A 20,423-nucleotide genomic window follows, 5' to 3' on the forward strand; every position below is an offset into this window, starting at 1 on the left:
AAGAACTTTCCCTCTTCTACACCCATAGTATTTCATCTTGCGGGACAAGGTAGGGAGTTAAAAACGACAAAATGAAAAAACAACTTCCCAGTGAATGCTCTGTACATTCAGTATGTGTATATATATATATAGCTATATATCTCAATATATTCGAACTGAAAATAAAAATGTATGTCTATGCTTCAAAATATCTTTTCTTTACTGTTTCTTATTCCCCAAACTGTCCTGTAGTTCTTGCTGAGAAGAGTGAATAGCTCTGTTACTGTGTGGTTACTGGTTATTCCCCCCACCCCCACCTCTCTTATGCACTCATTATTTTTAATTAAAAGGACACCTGCAACACGGAAAAACCATACACATCAGTGAACAAAGACTGCCAGCCTGAAAGTAGCCACTGAGTTACTTTTTCACATACATACTATGCATGTTCATACAAGGGAGGCTTGAAACATTCAGGTATAGGTTTTCCTACACTTGAATTTTCTCATGTTCACAAAACAGTAAAGACAAATTTTCGTGCAAAACAACATCAGCAACTTTCAGCCACAGCATCAAAATAGGAAGTTAGCCAACAGACACTTTGCAGCCAAGCTAGATCCTAAACAAAAAGTCTCTTTTGTACAAAGAAAAATGTTTTGCTTTTGTTTAAAAAAAAGAAAAAAAAAGGCTGTAACTGGCAAATTTTTTTTCCTCAATGTTTGCCCCAAAGTTCAGTGTTTAACTTCCTATTCCAGATGCCTACTGCATTACTGAAATTTAATGCAAATGTTGATTACTGAAAATGCGCTTCCAATTCTGCATGGTGGATAGATCCTCTCCAATTTTATTTTTACCTACTTTTCTTTCAATACTTTTTAAAGAAAATCATAGTATTTTCTAGCCTACACTTTTATCAAAGGTTTTGAAAGGAGAAACCAAATTCCAGTTTGATTTCCTGTCTGATGGAAGAAATACACCTCTCAAATGATACTAAATTGTGTAACTAATAGCAATAATATGGTTAAAATAGTAATTTCTTCTCTCTTCTGCTCTCCAACATTAACCTCAAAATAACATCTCTATAAGTATCTTTAAACCCTAAAATAAGCCCTGGCTGGTGTGGCTCAGTGGATTGAGTGCCAGCCTGTGTACCAAGGGTAGCTGGTTCGACTTCCCATCAGGGCACATACATGCCTGGGTTGCAGGCCAGGTCCCCAGTGGGGGGCACGCAAGAGGCAACCACACACTGATGTTTCTCTCCCTTCCTTTCTCCTTCCCTTCCCTTCTCTTAAAAATAAAAAAAAAAATCTTAAAACAAACCCTAAAATACAACTAATATACCTTATCATCTACAGTGAGTAATGGTTATGGGCATGGACTTTGAAGTTCTATTATGTTACTTACAGCGTGACCTTAAGCAAGTTATTTTACCATTTAAACCCTGGTTTCCTCAATTGGTAAAAGAGCTAGTATCTTTCCTCCATAAAACTGGCTATGAAGATTAGATGAGATGATTCATGTAAGGTAATGAACACTGTATAAGCTCAATAAAATTAGCCACATACTACATCTACACCTCTGTTAATATCTTTATTCTACAGTACAGGACATTATTAAAATTTACTCCCCTATTTTGCAATGCTCAGGGACTAGGCTGAAATTTAACTCTAATGAGAAAAAAGGAATCAATAAACAAAAGATCTACTCCAAAGTAAAACTGATTATTCCACTGACATTCTCTTCACAAATCTACTCATTAGTTTTCAAAAAGGTTAAACTGCTAGTTTAAGTAGCTGTATACCTCAAAGTAGTACAATTTAATAAATATTATATAATTTTTTTTTGAAATACTTAATTGCCTTTCTTTACTCAGTACGAATAACAGTTTTTGGTACATGCATCTCACTGAAGCCCAATGTTAAGTATGTATTTCAGGATTAAAAATGTCATCCTTAAATATGACAATGTCCTCTTTAATTATGGCTACATATTGCTTAATATGGGTGTGTGTGTGTGTGTGTGTGTGTAAAAGGGAGGCACAATTCTCAAGGTATTAGGCTAAGAGATGTGCAAGCCAGAGAGACAGGTGAGCTGGGTTAGTGCCAGCGATGGACCGACTCAAGGGGCCTGCTGGTGGTGGCTGTCACTCCGAAAGGCCTGTGTTGGGCAGGGCTGGTCTCAGTTCTTCTCCCAAGGGGTTTTAATTCGGTTAATCAAGTAGACCAACAACTTTGTCTTCTCTTATTTTTATTAAGGCAGAGTAGGAACACCAGTCTTGGCTACCCTAGAACACACCTAGTCACCTGCCAAGGTGTTACTGCAAACTACTGAACAGGCTAGGCTGATCTTTAGACCTGCCCGTGAAGCAGAGCACAAGCTGGGTTATTTTTCCACTGTGTGTACGGGTTTGTTTTGCAAAAGAAAATGCCCTAATAGAGGATAGACTGAAACACTTTCAGGGATATGACACTTTTAACTGTCTCTTTACAACACCTACAATACCCTTTTAGCAGTAACGCTATCCTGAATCTTCACTGGTCAAAATAACTCTTTACACGTAAGCTCTATTTTCTTTTACAAACTCTCATACTCACTGTGAAACTGAGGCCTACTTAGTTTTTAATTTAAAAAATCCTTTTTTTGACTTTCATTCTCCTTGAGTGTATGTGTAATTTTTCCTAACAAGGATTAAAATAATTTTTAAAGCTATGATGGTTATCTTCTCAGCATGTTGTGCTTGGGTTGCACTGTTACCCTCGTTAGGGTATCAGTTACCCCCTCTATATTAAAAAAGTGACTGAAAATTATTAACTACGAAGGATGTATTTTAAAATACCTGAAATATTTACAGTAGAGAAATATAGTAATTATTTGTTCTATTTACATTGTGTTTTTACTGGTTTATTTTCCAGAGTGGAATAAATGTTAATACTTATTTACCTCAATTATTAAATTTCTAATGAGGGGAAAAAACCCTTAAACATATCATTTTGGTTGGGTTCCAGATGTCAAGAATCACTTTGTAGGTTCGAGTTACTTTCTAAAATTCACAAAATACTTTTTAATGTAAACACATTAATTTCAAAGGTCATGATTTGAACCACAAGTTACCAAATTCACACAGTGAGGCACATTATAAAGGGTTTGGGGATCTAATTTTAGCAACCTGAATTAAAAGCAACAAATTACCATCATGTTTCCTAAGAAGCAGATCAAAACCAGAAAAAATTTTACTAAATTAATTTTATCCCATTATGTTTTTATTCTTATAGGGTCAAAGTCTTCCTAACAACTGAGCATCTAGACTTTGTATCTAGAGAATTTAGTGAGGACAATAAACTGTTGGCACAGGGTTTCTTAGACCTATCTAGGGAGTTTAATTACCTTTTTTAAAATAAGGGTTTTCTACTGACCTATATTTGATGTCAAATAACAACAGCGCAAGTGAAACAGCACTTCACTATTAGTGCAAATCAACGAAGCACACAGCACTCTTTTCAAGCTTCTTGGCAGTGATATTGCCTCCACAAACCCAAAGGTAACACAGATTCCCTTCCTCACTGGTTAGCAGATCTTAAAAAAAAAGGCCACAACATAATCTGTAGGAAAATAAGCCTTGATTGCCAAAAAGTCAATTGACTTGTTCCATGTTCCTAGGCAATTTAGAACTAGCCTAGCTCTTGGGACAAATCTCAGAGAAGTGTACACTAAAAAACTCTAACTAATACAGTATACTAGTGCAGTGGAAACACTTTTATAGTTTTTCCAAATCTAGTACCTCCCCAAAGCAGTTACATACCTACAAATCAGTAAGTTAAATGCATTCTGGGAGTGGGTTGTTTTCTGAGTCACAATTCTATCTGTTCCAAATTCTTTGGGAGAGGTTTTGATTTTTAAGAAATACTCAAAACTACATCTCAAGCTTATGCTATGTTAAAGGGTCCACCTGGCCTCATTCAACTTTATTAACCTTTATAGGAAATCCATTGGAAACTGCTAAATAATACAAAGGACTGGCTTTTATTAGTTTTTACTTAAAGGGATTTGGGGGCAATAGAATACTTGTGCCTCACATCCCCAGTTACAGCCTCTTTCTCAACATTTTTCTTTTATTAATGCACACACACACAAAATGACAGACTTGCCTTGTGAGGTCGAAAATAGAGATACAGGCTGAGAGGAAGAGGAAGAAACAAAGGAATCTGAAAGAAAATATACAGTGTGAGAATTTGACAACCTCACAAAGGAATTTTAACTTTTAATTTGGCCAAGCATCATAATTTCATTGGGTTTAAGCAAGAGGGGAAAACCCAAGTCTTTATTTCCAATTACTGTCTTCACTCACCTGACAGCAAAACCTTATTTCATTTTGAGATGCATTTACAAAAGTTAATCCATTGCGGGGGTGGGGTGGGGGAGTCAAGTAGTCTCACCTTCAGAGGAAGAAAGCAGGGACTCCTAATATTGTTAAAAAAGTACAACCTCAAGAAAAGATGATGCTCCCCAGCAACTCTTTGTGGGAAAGGAAAAACAGGCATCTGGTTATTAATTAATATTTGCTTTTAACCATTTTAAACTGCATTTAGTGAAGTTAGTCACTAAAATATAGGCATTTAAACATATAAAGCTGATAAATACGCAAAGTTGACCCTGAACACTTAAAAAATTACATAGCTCACAGGGAAAATAGGATTACATGAGAATCTTCGTCTTCCAAATTATACTCCTCTAAATTTGGCAACATGTATCAAAATTTTAAAGGCATATACCTTCCCCACAACACCCTGGATTTATTCTTTAACTCAGCAGTTATACTTCTGGGAATTTAACCTACAGATATATTTGCATATAGATATACAAAGCTATGTGTATGAGGATATTCATAAGAGCAATAGTTATAAATACTAGAAATAATCTAAATGACCATTAACAGAAGATTAAATAATTTAATACTTGCTGATATGAAAGAAAATGAGATTCAGGTATAGATGTTGATATATATATATATATAGATACGTTAAATTAAAAAGTAAATGGCAGAAGCGTAGAGAGTGTGCCCCCATCTGTTAACTGGCAACGAAAGGGGACTAGCAAAAGGCACTCTGAGGTCTGGCAAGGGAAGGAGATTTGTTTTTCATGACAAGCTTTGGCCCTTAAAAAAAAAAAATCAGACAAACCAAGAATATACATGACCTTTTCAGTAAAAATGAAAAAAAGTTAATGAACGTAGCACATAAAAAACGAAACCCTCCAAAAGTGTGCCTAAACATACTGATCTTTACTTGTTATCTCCTTTTTCCCTTGCAGTTAGAAAAATGTTTCCAGAGTATTAGAAATATTAAAATGAGGAGACTACTTTAAAGAAATGGACCATAGCTATAACTGCAAGTACTAATTTAAGAAAGCTAGTCTAGAAATATGGAGCATATTAACTCTAAGGCAGAATTTAGTGGACAACAGGCAGTAATTCAGTAGCTCAAGACCAGAATTTAAAAACCAAATGCTTTTTTAGCTATCTTAAAATATAGTATTACATTTACTCCTGCAAATGAAAAAGTTCTTTTTAAAGCAAGCATTTCTATCTCTTTCTTTAATGTTTCCAGATGAATTCATTCCTATATGCATTTACCTTCAACATTAAATCTGTTAACTGGTGAGTTTAAATCAGAATAAACTTGAAAAACCAAGTGCTAAGCTCAATGCCAAAAAAGATCTTATGAACATGCCTTTCCACCTCCACCTAACACCTCCTCCTAATGGAAAATTTCAACATACAAATTTTTATGCATAGCATCTATTCTGATACAGAACAGAGATAACAGTTAATAGTTTGCAACAATATTGCATGAGACCTTCTAGTTTACAAGACCCCATTGTACTCATACTCCACATTTATGCTACATGAAACTAAACCCAAGAATAGTGACCTTAATTCTCAAACGCTATTAATTAAACCAAACATAATCTTAAAGCAGACAAGTCCAGAGACAGTCACTAGGGTAAAAGGCAGAAGAGACGGTAAACCGTGGTGAAGGTGAACAAGGGAGGGGAAGGCACTCTGGAGAGAAGGAACACTGGCCAGGTTCCAAATAGCTTTAGAAGTCACGTGGTGATATTTGGGTTACAGCCTATGTGAAATGAGGAATCACGGAAAGTTATAATGGAGTGACGATAGGACATGCGTTTTAAAAAGAACGCTGGCCGTAGTGGAGAGCACGGACTTGACTGAAAAGCTACTGCATAATCCTGGCAAGACAAGAGGGCCTGAACTAAGGCGGTGAGGATGGGAATGAGGGGACAGATTTGATGAGACAGAACAGAGAGAGAACTGGGAATCATTTGGGTGTTGGAGACTGGATAAGTGAAAGTCAAAAGACTGAAGGACTAAATGAAATGCCACTGATGGGAATACAGAACAAAGAAGGAATTCCTTGTATTAACTTTGACTAGGAAATAAGTTGTCTAAGGCATATCTAAGTGGGAACTGTACCATTGTGGCAGGCTCAGGAAAGAGGAAAGGGCTAGAGATTAATACTCGGGAGCTAACACCAGGGTGAGAACTGACACCACAGGAGTGAAAAGCTGTGTCCAGGGAGAATCAGAGAGGTTTTACAATAGAATCTTAAGGTACACGAATATTTAAAAGAGGTACAAGAAAGAAGAACCAGTCAATTCAGGGGAAAATGGTGTCACTTGGAGAAAGGACCCTTTATAGAATGACTGAGTCAAAAGCCAATGGGTGGTCAAGACTTTGAAATGGGTCACTGAAATTAAGTCATCAAGTAATTCAGCACGGAAAACTCTACAGTTAGGGCGGTGTGGGGGGCCCAGACACTGAAGATGAAGGAGTGAATAAAACTTTTAAAAGCCCCAATAGTAGGATGGGTGATAAAGAGAAGGACTAAATACAGGGTAGCAGCTAGCAGGAGAGACAGAGTGGAGGGGAAGATTTTTAGGAATGAAAATGCCTTATGCATATTGATGGAGAAAAGAAGGAGCAAAGAAGGAGCAAGAAGAAGGCAGTCTGAAAATCCATAAAGAGGTGATATTTGCAGAAGCAAAGATCAGGAAGTTGCTAGTGGTAAGAGAGTTTAAATAAGCACAAATAGACCTGCTGAAAATCTAATTCCAATAAATAACCAGTCACCTGTGCAAATATGAAGCTAAAAGATTGCTTATCACAAATATTTTTTTAAAAAGAAATATAATAAAGTTCTGAGGGTCTGGTTAAATAAGTTTAGTATATCCATGCAATGGCATACCAGTTATTAAAAATTGTGTTGTAGATAAGATTTACTGACACTAGAATATGTTGGCAGTACATTGAATAAAAAAGAACACACAAAAAAGAAAAATCACCACAAAATAATATAACCCCATTTGGTAAAAAATACAAATATAAGAAGAAAAAGGGATGATATTTACTCTTTCAATAAAGGAATTATAAAAAATTTTAAAAATCTGCCTCTCTGAGTTTGGTTTTTGAAATTAATGAAAATGTATTATTTAAAAAAAAAAAAAAGGGCTTATGTTTTGCTAAGGATATCTATCCATGGAAGTGTTAACTGGGTGGTACTACTCACTGATTTTTAACTTTCCTTATATTTTTGTTTTCCTAAATTTTCTATCATGAACATACACTTTTTCTTGTAATTCCTAACGCATAGGAATTCCCCCCATCTACATGGAACAGGTTAGCTATCTTAGAAAGGAAAAAGGGCACCGAAAATGGGATCCTTAGCAGGTCTTTCAGTAAAAATGTTTGGTGCATAATCTTATTAGCCTTCACACAACTACATTTCCAAACCTCATAATACTTAAGCTGCAACAAACTGTCAAAACTACAAAAAAACCACCACCACCCGAACCAACACAATCCTGTCTCTTTGAAAACAGGGCTTCCATTTACTGGTACTTACTGAGTCCTGAATATTTATATACATATTACATCAAATCCTTATAACCTCCATTTAAGATTTTTTAAAAAACTGAAATTTAAAAGTGTCAGAATGAAGATTTAAACCCTACTTTTCCTAAAAGCCTGCGCCTTTCCTTCTGTATCACTCTGCCAGTCAGACACTGTTCCTACATTGCTGGTTTGAAATGTAGGTGCTACTTATCTGCAAATTTACTAGTCAAGTTTATATTTTAAAATTCCGTCACACCAATAAGATGAGACTGTCCCCTTACCTCTTAACCCGTCTCTCAGCAGCACATTGAGTGGGGGGTCGGGGTGGGGGCGCGGAGAAGGGGGAATAGCAAAAAGCACACTAGTTCGGGTTTCAAAATTTGGGTCAAGCCTGTGCTAGATGTGTTGTTGGGGGTAGGGAAAGAGAGAAGCAGCCATGAACTAGACATGATACCCAAGTCTTGATTTAGATCAGATGAAAATACACCAAATAAGTCAAATTGTTTGAATTTTCTAACTCCCAGTAAAAATATTGTTTCAATGAATTGTTCATTTTGGTGATAACTGTCCTTCAACTCCAGCAGGCTATATATTTTACTTATTATTATTATTATTATTATTATTATTATTTTAGACTTTACTTTCTTGGCTTTAATGGAAGCAAACTCATTAGTTTTGTCCCCCCCCCCCCATTCTCTTTCTCTCACCATTTGTACTCATTGTTCCTCGTGGCCTCTTTTTAAATTTTTATTGAATTTATTGGGGTGATGTTGGTTCATAAAATTATATAGATTTCAACATGCTATATATTTTAGACAGAGAAGCAAGTTACTTTCAGGAACAACTCTGTAGAGTAACTTCTACATTTGAGCCTAAAGCTTTTTTGTGTATGTTGGTTTCTACAGAATATTGAAGCATCTTTCAATACATAAGGAAAAGTGTTTAAAATTTTATCTCAAATTAACATAAATGAAAATTAGAAAATCATCTGCCTTTTTAGACATTTTAATATTAACATTCTAATATTTAAACAAATTATTTTTATCATCTACAGTTTTCCTTTCTGCTTTACAGCTAGGCCACAAAAAACGGGCAGTCTTTCCACTCTCTCCCACAGTCACACTTCTTGGTGACAACTCATGTCATCTCAGAAGCTGCTAAACTGAGCCAGTTAGTGCCTCCTCCTCCGATAGGTCTCCAGGGATAGGCAGATCGATTTTTCCCCCAAATTTAATGCCTTTTTTAAAAAACCTTTCGTGCTAGCTAGGACCTTCACTGTATTAGTAAATAGAGTAGTAAAAAAGGACCTCTCTTTGCCTCTCAACGCTGTATTTCATGATTAGGCTTTCTTTCTTTCATTTTTTTAGATTTTATTTATTTTTTAGAGAGGGTGTAGAGAGGGAGAGAAACATCGATGTGTGAGAGAAACATCAACTGGTTGCCTCTCACATGCCCCAACTGGGGACCTGGGATACAATCCACCAGGAATCAAACTGGTGATCTTTTGGTTCATAGGCCAGCACTCAATCCACTGAGCCACACCAGCCAACACTCATGATTAAGGCTTTCTTTCTTTTAAAAAACTTTTATTTAGATTTACAGAAAGGCCCAAAGATAGTACAATGTTGCTTTATATCTAGCACTCAGTTTCTCCCAACAGTAACCTGTTTCATTAGTATGATGGTACATTTGTTACAGCTAATATTGATACATTATTAATAACTAAGTCCCATACTTCATTCAGATTTCATTATTTTTTCCCTAGTGCTCTTTTTCTGTTTCCAAGTCCCATCTAGAATACCATATCATTTTTTTTAAGTCCTTGCCTGAGGACACTTTTTCATTGCTCTAACAGAGAGAGAAAAACATGGATGCAACAGAGAAGTATCCACTCGCCACCTCCTGCACGCACACGACCCGGAATGCCCAGCACCAGGACTGAACCTGCAACCCAGGTGCCCTGACCGAGAATCCAACCCACAACCCTTCGGTCACAGGACCATGCTCCAACCAACTAAGCCACAATGGCCAGGGCCACATCACGTTTTGCAGTCTCACTTCCTTAGCCTTCTTTGGACTATGACAAATTTATCTTATCTGCTTTTGATGATCTTGAACAGTTTTAAGAAATTTAAACAAGCAGAACTCTTGTTGCAAAAGAAACAAAATGAGAAAGTCTAACAGAAACAAAATGGAATGTATAAATAGAAAATTGATCATAAATATTTTAATAACCCCACTTTAAAAGAGCACTATGGTTACTTTTAGAAATGTCTTACCCATTTCCAAAAAATGCACAAAATACATTAAATCAAAATCTCAGATTTTGTTAGGTGTAAGATGGAAATTAATGACATTACCATTTAGGCCCCTTATATTCCCCTCCCTCCAGCAATCACCACACTGTCTGCTGTCCACGTCCATGAGTCCTTCTTTTTTGCCCAAACCCTCCACCCCCCGGCTGTCAGCCTTCTCTCCATCTATGAGTCTGGCCCCATTTTCCTTGTCAATTCAGTTTGTTTCTTAAGACTCCACATATGAGTGAAGTCATATGGTGTTTGTCTTTCTTTGACAGGCTGATTTCACTTAGCACAACGTTCTTCAGGTCCATCATACTGTCCCAAAGGGTAAAATTTTCTTTTCTATGGCCTAGCATTCCATTGTGTAAATTTCCCATAGTTGTTTTATCCACTCATCCTTGTGTTCCAAATCACTGATTCGATTCTCAGCTTCATCCACTACACTGCTGATTCCCTGTAAATTTGTCTTTATTTCACTTATGTAATTTTTTTTCCTGCTGATGAAGTACCCAATGAGTTCCTCGGGCATCTTAATAACCAGTGTTTTGAACTCTGCATCTGATATTGCTTATCTCCATTTTGTTTAGTTCTTTTTCTGGAGTTTTGTTCTGTTCTTTCATTGGGGCAATGTTTGTCTCCTCATTTTGGCAACCTCCCTGTGTTTGTTTCTACTTATTAGGCAGAGCTGCTTTGACTCCTTGTCTTAGTAGTGTGGCTTAACGTAGAAAAGCGCACCTGTAAGTTGGATGGAGCAGAGCCTGAGGTGACAGCCTGGATGGCACAAGCCGTGTGAACCAGGTTGATGTAGTCTCAGATATGGTGCCTCTGCTCCATGGCTCTGCCTGGGTGAGGGCTCAAAAAAAGGACAATGGTCACTGCCTGGCCTCTGGAGTTCTGTCTAGGAGGAAGCTGTCCCCCAGCACTTGCCCTGATGCCAGACACTTCAGTTTCTCACCATATGCCACCGGTGCCCTTCAAGCTGCTACCCTGGTGCGGGAGCCCAAAGGGAGTGAGCCTGTGTAAGTTCCAAGTCCGCTGCTGACCCTTAACGAGGAGACGCCCGAGAATCCTGCAGTTTCTTCTGCCACCCCAACACCCACTGGTTTCTACAGTCAGGAGCTATGGGGACTTATCTACCTGGCAGTGGAACACTGGGTTGGGTGGTCTGGTGTGGGGCTGGGATCCCTCACTCCCAAGATATCCCTCCTGATTTTTATCCACCACACGTAGATGTGAGACCGCCTGTTCTGTGTCTCTGCCCCTCCTATGCATCTGAATGAATGTGACTTCTTTAATTCCTTGGTTGTTGGAATTCCATACAGCTCGATTTTATGACAATGCTGGGTGATAGCTGTTTTGTAATTTAGTTGTAATTTTTGCTGTGGTTGTGCAAGGAGGCAAGCCGTGTTTACTTCCACCTCCATCTTGACTGGAAGTACCTGGAAGTGAGTCTTTCTAATAGACCAAAATCTGGCATTCAAGTGGTTATAAAAGTGCACTTTACCGGGGTAATGCCATTAGTGGAAAATAGGTTAAGAGCCCACAAGTAACGAAAATAGTGAAAGAAGCCAAACTTAAACATAAGATATATTTATTACAGACACAGTTTTTTACGGGCTTACATGAAAACTCTCTCCTCAGTACCTAAATGGATGTATCAACTTCCATAAGGGTAAGTTTTTGCAAAGCTTCTAATACAATTATTCTTTACCTGAAGTGTCTGAATGGAGTTTATAGTAGTTCATGAAACCTGTGAGTTTATGCAATACTTTACTTATATGCATGTTTTTCTGGGATTAGAGTTTCTTCCATTCATTTATTCCATAAACATTTATTCCATAAACATTTATTGAACACCTATTATGAAACAAGGACTAGTTTTAGGTGCAGAACAAAAATGGTTAAGGTTCTGCTCTCATTCAGAAATACCCAAGGGCCTGCTTTGTGCCAGGTTCTGTTCAGTAATTAGGAATAAAACAGTGAGTAAAACAGTAAAAATCTCCACTCTGATGGAACTTATATTCTGGTATAGAAAAAAGACAATAAACATAACAAGTCAGTCAAGTATAGTAAGATAGACTATGACAAGTAGTTAAGAAAAATAATGCAGGAGAGGCCTAGAAGGAGCCTCTCCCCGCCCCGCCCCGCCCCGTACCGTTTAAATAAGCTGGCCAGGCAAAGACGGAAAGGAGGTGAGGGAGAGTGGAGAGCTGTGAGGATCCACAGGAGAAGGGCGTGCTAGGCAGAGTGAACAGCAAGTCAGACCGCGAGGTAGGGGGTATTCCTGGTGCGAAGAGCGGCAAGGAGGGACTGAAGCTGCATGATTCGAGGAGGCGGCTGGGCCCAGATATCATGGGGTTTGGAAGCCCTCTGCGGACTTTGGCATTTACTCTGTGACGGCAAGCCACTGGAGCCTGCGCCCATGAGAGACATGATCCGACTGAAATTTTTCACAGATTTACACCAGCTGCTGTGCAAAGAATAGACTGGAGAGGCAAGGGAGAAAGTGTGGAGGTGTTAGGAGGCAACCACAATAAGCCAGAGGAGCCATGCTAGTAGCCTGGCTGTCTAAAGTGGGAGCAACGGAGGTGAGAAAATTGGTCAGACACTGGATATATTTTGAAGGCAGAATCAGTTGGATTTGCTGATAGTTGTATGAAGGAAAGAAAGTTAAGGATGAGTCCAAGCTTTCTGATTTGGGCAAAAAAGATGGATAGATTGGCCATTTATTGAAATGAAGACAACCGTGAGAGAAAGAGATTTAAACGGAAAGATCAGGAGTTCAGTTCCGACACAGTAAGCTTGAGATGGCTATTAGACCTGCAGGCCTAAGACAAAGATTTGGAAGTCATAAATGGTACCACAAGATGGATGTCATAACTGAGAGCAATGAAAACAGACAGAGAGAAGGTTCTGAGAAGTGAGTCCCAAAGCACTGTGAATTTTAGATGTTGGGAAGGTAAAGAATTAGCAATATAAAATCCCAATAACAGGAAATCTATAGACTCAGAAGGTAGATTAGTGTCTGCCAAGGCATGGTGGCAGGAATGGAGAGTGACCGGTAAGAGGTAAGGGCTTCTTCTGCAGTGATAAAATTATCTGGAATTAGGTGGTGATGATGGTTGCACAACCTTGCAATATATATTAAAAGCTACTTTTAAATGGCGCTTTTTATGTTATGTGAATTGTGTCTTAATGAAAAACATATTTTAAAGAGGAGGGACTGACCAGTTTTACCAAAACCTGTTGAAAGAGTATTAAAGATGAGGACTGAGAACTGACCACCGGATTTAACAATGTGGAAAATAACTGGTGAACCTGACAAGAGAAGTTTCTGTAGAACAGTGGAGCGAAAAGCCACCTGGCTTAGAAACCACGGGACCACAAATTAACTCAAAGTTAAAACTTGTCATTTAATTTAAGAGGGTGAGCGAACCATTTTAATCACACTTCAAATCTTAAAGAGAGGCAGTGTGTGTAACTGAAAGAGAACTGAGTTGGGTCCTCAATCCCTTAGTTTTATCCTACCTTCAACATCACAGCCACAAACCTTTGGGCATATCACTTAATCTCTGCATATGATTTCTCATCTGTGAAATGAGGTTTCCATCACTACCTGACTACCTCACAGGTAAACATAATACAAGACTTTCTGCTATTAAATACTGCCCTTAGAGGGATGATCTGTGTTTTATTTACCTTCCTATCTCCCACAGCACCTAACAAAGAGCTTTAATGTATGCTTGAATATTTGTTAAATTAAGTTAACATATAGGCACAACTTAAACCACAAGTAATACACAAATATAAGATATAAAAATTAAATATTTCTACTTTCTCTGTAAAATGAAGACAATGCTCACTGTTGAAATGCTTTCAAGAAACAGGATAAAAAAAAAATACTCTGTATTAGTTTACCCTTCAGTATACCCTCAAGAGCAAGCTGCCAATGAGAAACATGTCGAAAAGCTCACATGTCCTCTCTTGCTTAGGTTATGATAATGTGTTTACAGGGAGAAAAAAGAACAAGTTAATTTTTACAGGGAGAAAACAGATTAAGAATATTTCTGTGAGCCTTGGCTTATGTGGCTCAGTAGATTGAGCACTGGCCTGTGAACTGAAAGGTCATTGGTTCGACTCCAGGTCAGGGCACCTGCCTGAGTTGCAGGCCAGGTCCCCAGTTGGGGGCATTTTATAGGCAATGGATCAATGTTTTTCTCCCTCTTTCTCCTTCCCTTCCTCTCTCTCTAAAAATAAATTAAAAAAAATTTTTTTAAAGGAAATAGTATTTCTTTGAAATTCAAAAAGACCACAAGAATGGGCTACCTGCTGACAAGCTCCCCTCCCAATAATGTAAAATACAAATGCAAATCCTATACAATACTTAAAGGGATTCTCTCCAAAACTGCAATATCATAGAGTAACATGTCTTACATAAGTCACAGATGTGTAGTAAAAGACTTCAGTGATGCAACCGCAAGCAATACTGCTTATGGCTAAACTTATTAAGCATATACACTTTTTCTAAAACATCTATAACACACCCAATGATTCAAAATAATTCTAGAATTAATAGCTATTATAAACAAACAGAAGAAGAAGTAAGTCCGTTTCCTGGGCAACTTCTGAATGAGTTAACTATATAAACATATCAGCCTGGCAATTTTTATTTAAAAAGTTTTTCGGTGAAATTTATATATTGGTCACATATGTATAGTTTAGGCAATTATACGCTGTTTGATCACAAAATATAAGCTATATACACGCAACAAATATGCATAGTTAATGAACTCTAGGATTACAGCTAAAAAGAAATACCTTTCTACAGAACAACCAACCTCTTGGCTCAAACAAAACTGGAAATCTCAACTTTCCCTTTTTCCTTCAGTGACATGCCACTAGTTCCTTCACTCCCAAACTTAAATGACAAGTGCTTGAAACATACAGGATTAAACAGGTGACTCCTGTATGAGGAAGAATATATAATTTCCACACCAAAAAACACAATAAAAGTAATTATGTTAGTTTTGGTTTTAGACCATCTCTAAAATAATAAAAAATAAAAACACTGATGCTCTTACCACAACTTAATAAACAATCCCCTAGAGATTTCAATTTCTGGTTAAGGTACGCCTGTTAAATATATATAGACTGGTTTCTTTTGTCAGAGTGGTTAAATTACTTGTGAATTTGACCCTATAAGACAACAGCATTGTAAGAAACCTTTTATTCCTGGGGAATAAAAATCCTCCAAAGCAACAGGCATTTGTAAATTATATTGACATGACCATTTTTGCTGCCTCCTGTACTCTTGCTTCCACTGGCAGGAGTTTCAGAATGTGCCATAACTGCACTCATTATAGTCAGAATGCTGCAGATAATATTTAAGCGTATAAATGTCATGCCAAGCCACATACGAAACACCTTGGCTTTCCCTGCCCTCAACCACCACTTCTTTAACAGGCTAGCTGGGTGAAAGAGGTAGCAGTTTTAAGACATAAATGTGAAACATCAAAAGCTGAAATAACTGACTCACTCATAGAAAGAAGTAAAAAGGTATTAAGATCTTACTTTATTATGACGATGACTATGATTTCTCACTTGTAATTCATTATTTTGTATCTGTGTGCAAAAGCCTGTAATCTGCAAACAGATGTATCAAATATTAGGTATTGTAATTCAATAGAAGTTAGGATTTAAGGATGCAAGGCAAATTTGGCTAGGTCACATTGCTGAGGCTCAGGGTTTGTGCTCGGTCATACAATTAGTAAGAGTCGGAACTAAAACTGAGATGACTCTGGGACTCGAGTCTGTGTTTACTACCATATTACAGTGCCACTGATAATTTGACATGAATATAATACAGATGAAGTCAGTGCTGAACAGGTGGTCGGATTCCCTTTTATTTAAGATTTAAGACTAAAAATATAGGTTACATACTCACATTTGATTTTGTTAGAACAAAGTGTGAAAATGATGCAAAAAAAAGTATACAGGGTGGCTCAGTTGGTTGGAGCATCATCCAGTAAATCAAAAGGTCATGTGTTTGATTCCTGGTCAGGGCACATACTAGGTTGCAGGTTCAGTCCTGGTCGGGTCAGGAATGATAGGCAACTGATCCATGTTTCTCTCTTGCATCATGTTTCTCTCCCTCCCTTCCCTTCTCTCTAAAATCAATAAACATGTCCTTGGGTGAGGATTAAAAAAATAAGTATACATACCAACTACATTTCATGAGTGATGAAAGGAGTATTTAAAGCATAAACTTAAAAAAAAAAAATTGTCCAAGCTATTTTTGCTTTGAGCTAATTTCCAAGAACAGGTGCAAGAAATGCAGCTTTATTTTGGCATCATGATTTTCACAGCAATAATAAGTCTCTAGCAAGTTAGAGAGAGTAAACTATAAAGCACTTTTAAAATTTAGACAACAGATGTATATCTATACTTGAGGGTCTATTAAAAGCAACTTTTACCCTGAAAAGAACACACACTAAATATTTAAGTCTCTTCTACCTCAGCCTCAAATTTTGGCCTTGAAATCTTCAGTTTCCTTCAGAGAGAGAAATCTGGGAAGCCAATCCTGGCCCCTGACCTCCTCCTCGGAGCACTCTACATTGTCAGCTGCACTAGTGTCTCGGGCACTGGACCAAAGGGAGCTACGGCTCATTCTCTATCTTTAGGGAGAAACTGGTATTTCACAAGTTGTTACTCCACAGGTCAAACAAGACAAAAATGTTTCCTAAAGGACACCAAGTGACCACTTACTCATCTTTTACTCTTTGAAAGTCTCTAAAACCAGGCGGGGCTTGGTGACATACGCGAAGCTGAAGGTTGACAGCAACACACATTGAGATTTTTAAACAAGCAAGGGAGATTTTTCCTAGTATCCATTTTCAATGCATTAAATTTGGGGATAACAAAGTCCATCTTATTTTCAGGGTGCAGAAGCCTGTGACAGTTCCAGAGACTGAGAAAACAATTTTCAAGGGGTAAAGCTTCTGTGGCAAAATGATGACTATACATGACAGTGACTAAAGCTAAATTCAAGCGGTAACCCAACAAATGAGGCTCTTATCCTGGGTCCACCAAAATGGTATTAATAATTTTTAGACAATAGTAATACAAACTTTCAATGGATAGGAGGTTAAGGTAGGGAATCGATCTAATTTATTTTTCAGGTGAATAAAAAATCTTAAATCAAGAAAAATCAAAAGATATGTATAAAACAGCCAGCAACTGAAGAGCAAGCAATGACAAGTGATTAAAACCAAAACCCCAAGTTGCTAAGTTATAGGGAAGCTGCTGTTCCCCTGGACCTTTGCCCAGAACACAAAAATTTGAGGGAGAAACGCTGGTGGCTTAAAGAAAACAAGGGTTCTAAATTTGCTGCCTCATTCCTTTATCTGGACAGCTAATCTTGACCTTGCAGCTTTCTCTGCTACTGTTTCTACTGAAATGGCCACAACCACACTGGAAAATCCATATGCCTACTGAAGTTCTTATGTGGAACCCCCCCCTCCCTTCAAAAAACACGTAGAGAATATATTTAAAATTAAGATCAGAAATTTTAAGTTTTTCATAACGATCAACCCAAGATGCTGGCAAAGGAGACAATGAAGCATTTAAAAATCTCTCAAAATCTTTTAAGGTAACTAACTGGAGAGCAACATTATCTGCAGTCGCCCAAGACTACAGCCCTTCCTTGGACAAAAATCCTTTTTTTCTTCGAAGACTGAGTTCCTTTAAAAACCACCACCTGCTCGGGGTGCGTTTTCCCTCCCCGAGAAGGCATCTGCACTGCAGATCTCTGCCCGCGGGGAGCTCGCCAGCCAGCTCCCACCAACGGCAGGCGCGCATACAATGGAAACTAAAAGCGGCCTGCAGTGTCCCTCCTCGTCTTTCACAGAGATGCAAGAAGGGGGTTCCCCCAGCCCCTGCTTTGTCCGAGAGACTCCCCCTCCCCTCCTCCTGCGGTAAACACCCCCTTTTGTTATACTGCGATCCACAGCAGCCCACAGAAGGCGTGAAATCAAAATACGGTGACGGCGGGGCCTGACTCTGTTTATCATCTTCTAGATTATAAGCGACTGATTGCACGTCCCCGCCCCCACGCCGCGCCAGGGAAGAGCGGGCTGTGTTGCAGATGCAGCCGCGGATCCATCTTGGACCCTCGGCGGCTCCCTCCCAAATCCGCCTGAGCCATTCTCATCACGCCTCCTGCCTCGGAGCCTCGGGAAAATCGGGCATCTAGGGAGCCTAGCTACAAAAATTACAGGCAGATAAGAAAGGCAGAAGAAACGTTTCCACTAAACGTCCTCCTCCTCCCCACGGGCAACCGAAAAAAAATTTTTGGACGACTACCATGAATGTCAGATTATGTCAACACCTGTGTGGAAACCTGCAATGCAACCCTTTCACCACCATCCCTTTAAAATGGTAACTAATCACTTCCCCTACGGCCAACCTGCCCAATCCTCTCAATCTCTCTAATCCTCCTCCTAAGTCACCTCGGTTCAGTGGACGGCTCCCCCGATCTGGTGTTTTCCCCCAGCTGGTCTTGGCGTTAATGCCCACTCTCCAGAGTATCTCCCCGCCCCTAACCTGCTTTCACACCCCGTTATTTCCTCACCGCCTGCACGACCTTACGCTCCCCTCCCCCTTAGCCCGTTTACAGACGTCGGTCCCCGGGGCTGCAGCCTCCAGTAAGGGAGGGCGATCTGCCTTCCCCTTGACCCCCCACACCCCCATCCGAGCGGACTCCCCCGGCGCGCCTTACCCGCACAGGAGGAGCCGCAGCTCTTCGCCCCCAGGGCGGGGCAGGCTCCTGGGCTCCCGCTGCCGGGCGCGGAGGGCTCGGCTCCGGAGGACGACGAGGAGACGGAAGGGGACTGAGTGGCCGCCGACAGCTCCGCCATGGCTGCGTAAGGGCGAGAGAGGGGTGAAGAGAGATGTGGGGTGGGAAAGAGGGAGGGGAAAGAAAATAATAGGACAGGGATGTCTTCGAAATCCCTTCGCTCCTCCTGCACCGAGGACAGACTCCGACAGACTGACTGACTCGGCCGAGGACGGCGAGAGGGCGGGAGCGCGAGCGCGCAGGCGCACAAACGACCCTCGGGCAGGCGGCGGGGGCGGGCGGCGGCCGCGTGGAGGAGCCCAGCGACGCAGGACGCAGGCGCAAGAACTGCCCCTCCGCGTTCCCGCAGGGAAGGAGGGGCAAAACTGGCTTCCCGCCGCGCCCCTCCAGCAGCCCGCACAAGGGGCGTAGCCAAGCACCAAGCTCCGCCCACACTGCGACCGAAGCCGGGAGGGGGCCCTGCGGTTTAGGGTTCCTTCATAACTGTGACAGATTTAGGGTAGGCAGATTACGTGTTTTAACGATAAACATTTTTTTTTTGCTTTCATTAGGTGGAGAATATCCTTCCCATCAATTCCAGAGCCATTGTCTTTTGTTCGATGGGTTCCCACCTGTGATTCCAATGAAAAATGAAAACCAGTGTGGAGTAGGCCCACTCGGCAAGGTGCGTTATGAATTTTTCTGGATGTGTCATAATATCTTATCACCATGAGGCAGAGATGGCACAGTTTCCCATTTGGTTGCTGGAGAAAGATGCTGTACAGACTGAAAAACTATGACTCATTCCAATCATATTGCAGTGCAGCCTCAGAACCTGTTTCAAATTTCATACTGTTCCCAGAGGGGTGTCTGGTCCACCTTGAGTCTTAAGGTGGACCTTTCCTGCGAATAGAGGATCAGGTAGAGAAGACAAATTTCAAAGGATAAAAATTTGAGCTACTGAAAAAACGAGAGCCAGGAGATAACATCTTGGCTATGATTGGGGGGGATGGTAAAGTGTGGTACTAAAAATTGAGAATAAGTCACAAAATTCACGATTGAATTTTATTCATAGCCTAAAAGGGGTCCTTATCAGAAAATGTATTTGAAACCAGATATCTAGCTTATTTTGTTATTTTTTTGGCTTGTCTTAGGTTGGTGTGCAAAATTCAAAGCCTTTTCTCTACATGTGGTCAAAATATTTGAAATGTGCATAATTCTTTTACAAAGGGGGATGTAGACTGCAAATAATAAAAATCAAGGCTGTAGGCTTTGTTATTGCTAAAGCCATAATCGATGACCCAACGGGCAATTGTGGGATCAGCAGATCCTGTAAAGATGCTTTCTCATGAAGGATGAGGTACTCAGCCAGGCAGCCACTGAAAGGAAAAGCAATCTGACT

The 20,423-nt window shown here is 39.6% G+C and overlaps 1 protein-coding gene across 3 annotated transcripts in view; it reads right to left on the reverse strand.

The window, feature by feature from the left end:
• Positions 1 to 19,298, reverse strand: part of RTN3 (reticulon 3) — a 48,726-nt gene extending 29,428 nt beyond the window's left edge. For 2 of the 3 annotated variants that reach the window (XM_054570988.1, XM_054570987.1), the window contains exons 1-2: positions 18,965 to 19,254; positions 4,125 to 4,181 (exon numbers count right to left, since the gene is read on the reverse strand). In XM_054570988.1, the coding sequence (XP_054426963.1) occupies positions 4,125 to 4,181; positions 18,965 to 19,103 (196 nt within the window). In that variant the 5' untranslated portion in view covers positions 19,104 to 19,254. Of the gene's footprint in view, positions 1 to 4,124; positions 4,182 to 18,964 lie in introns of all 3 variants that reach the window. The other variant, XM_054570989.1, reaches the window with a different exon arrangement.
• Between the last annotated feature and the right edge of the window lie 1,125 nt (positions 19,299 to 20,423).

The sequence above is a fragment of the Pteronotus mesoamericanus genome, unplaced genomic scaffold, assembly GCF_021234165.1.
Source record: "Pteronotus mesoamericanus isolate MK-2021 breed Mesoamerican mustached bat unplaced genomic scaffold, CSHL_Meso_final contig_214, whole genome shotgun sequence".
Lineage (NCBI taxonomy): Eukaryota > Metazoa > Chordata > Mammalia > Chiroptera > Mormoopidae > Pteronotus > Pteronotus mesoamericanus.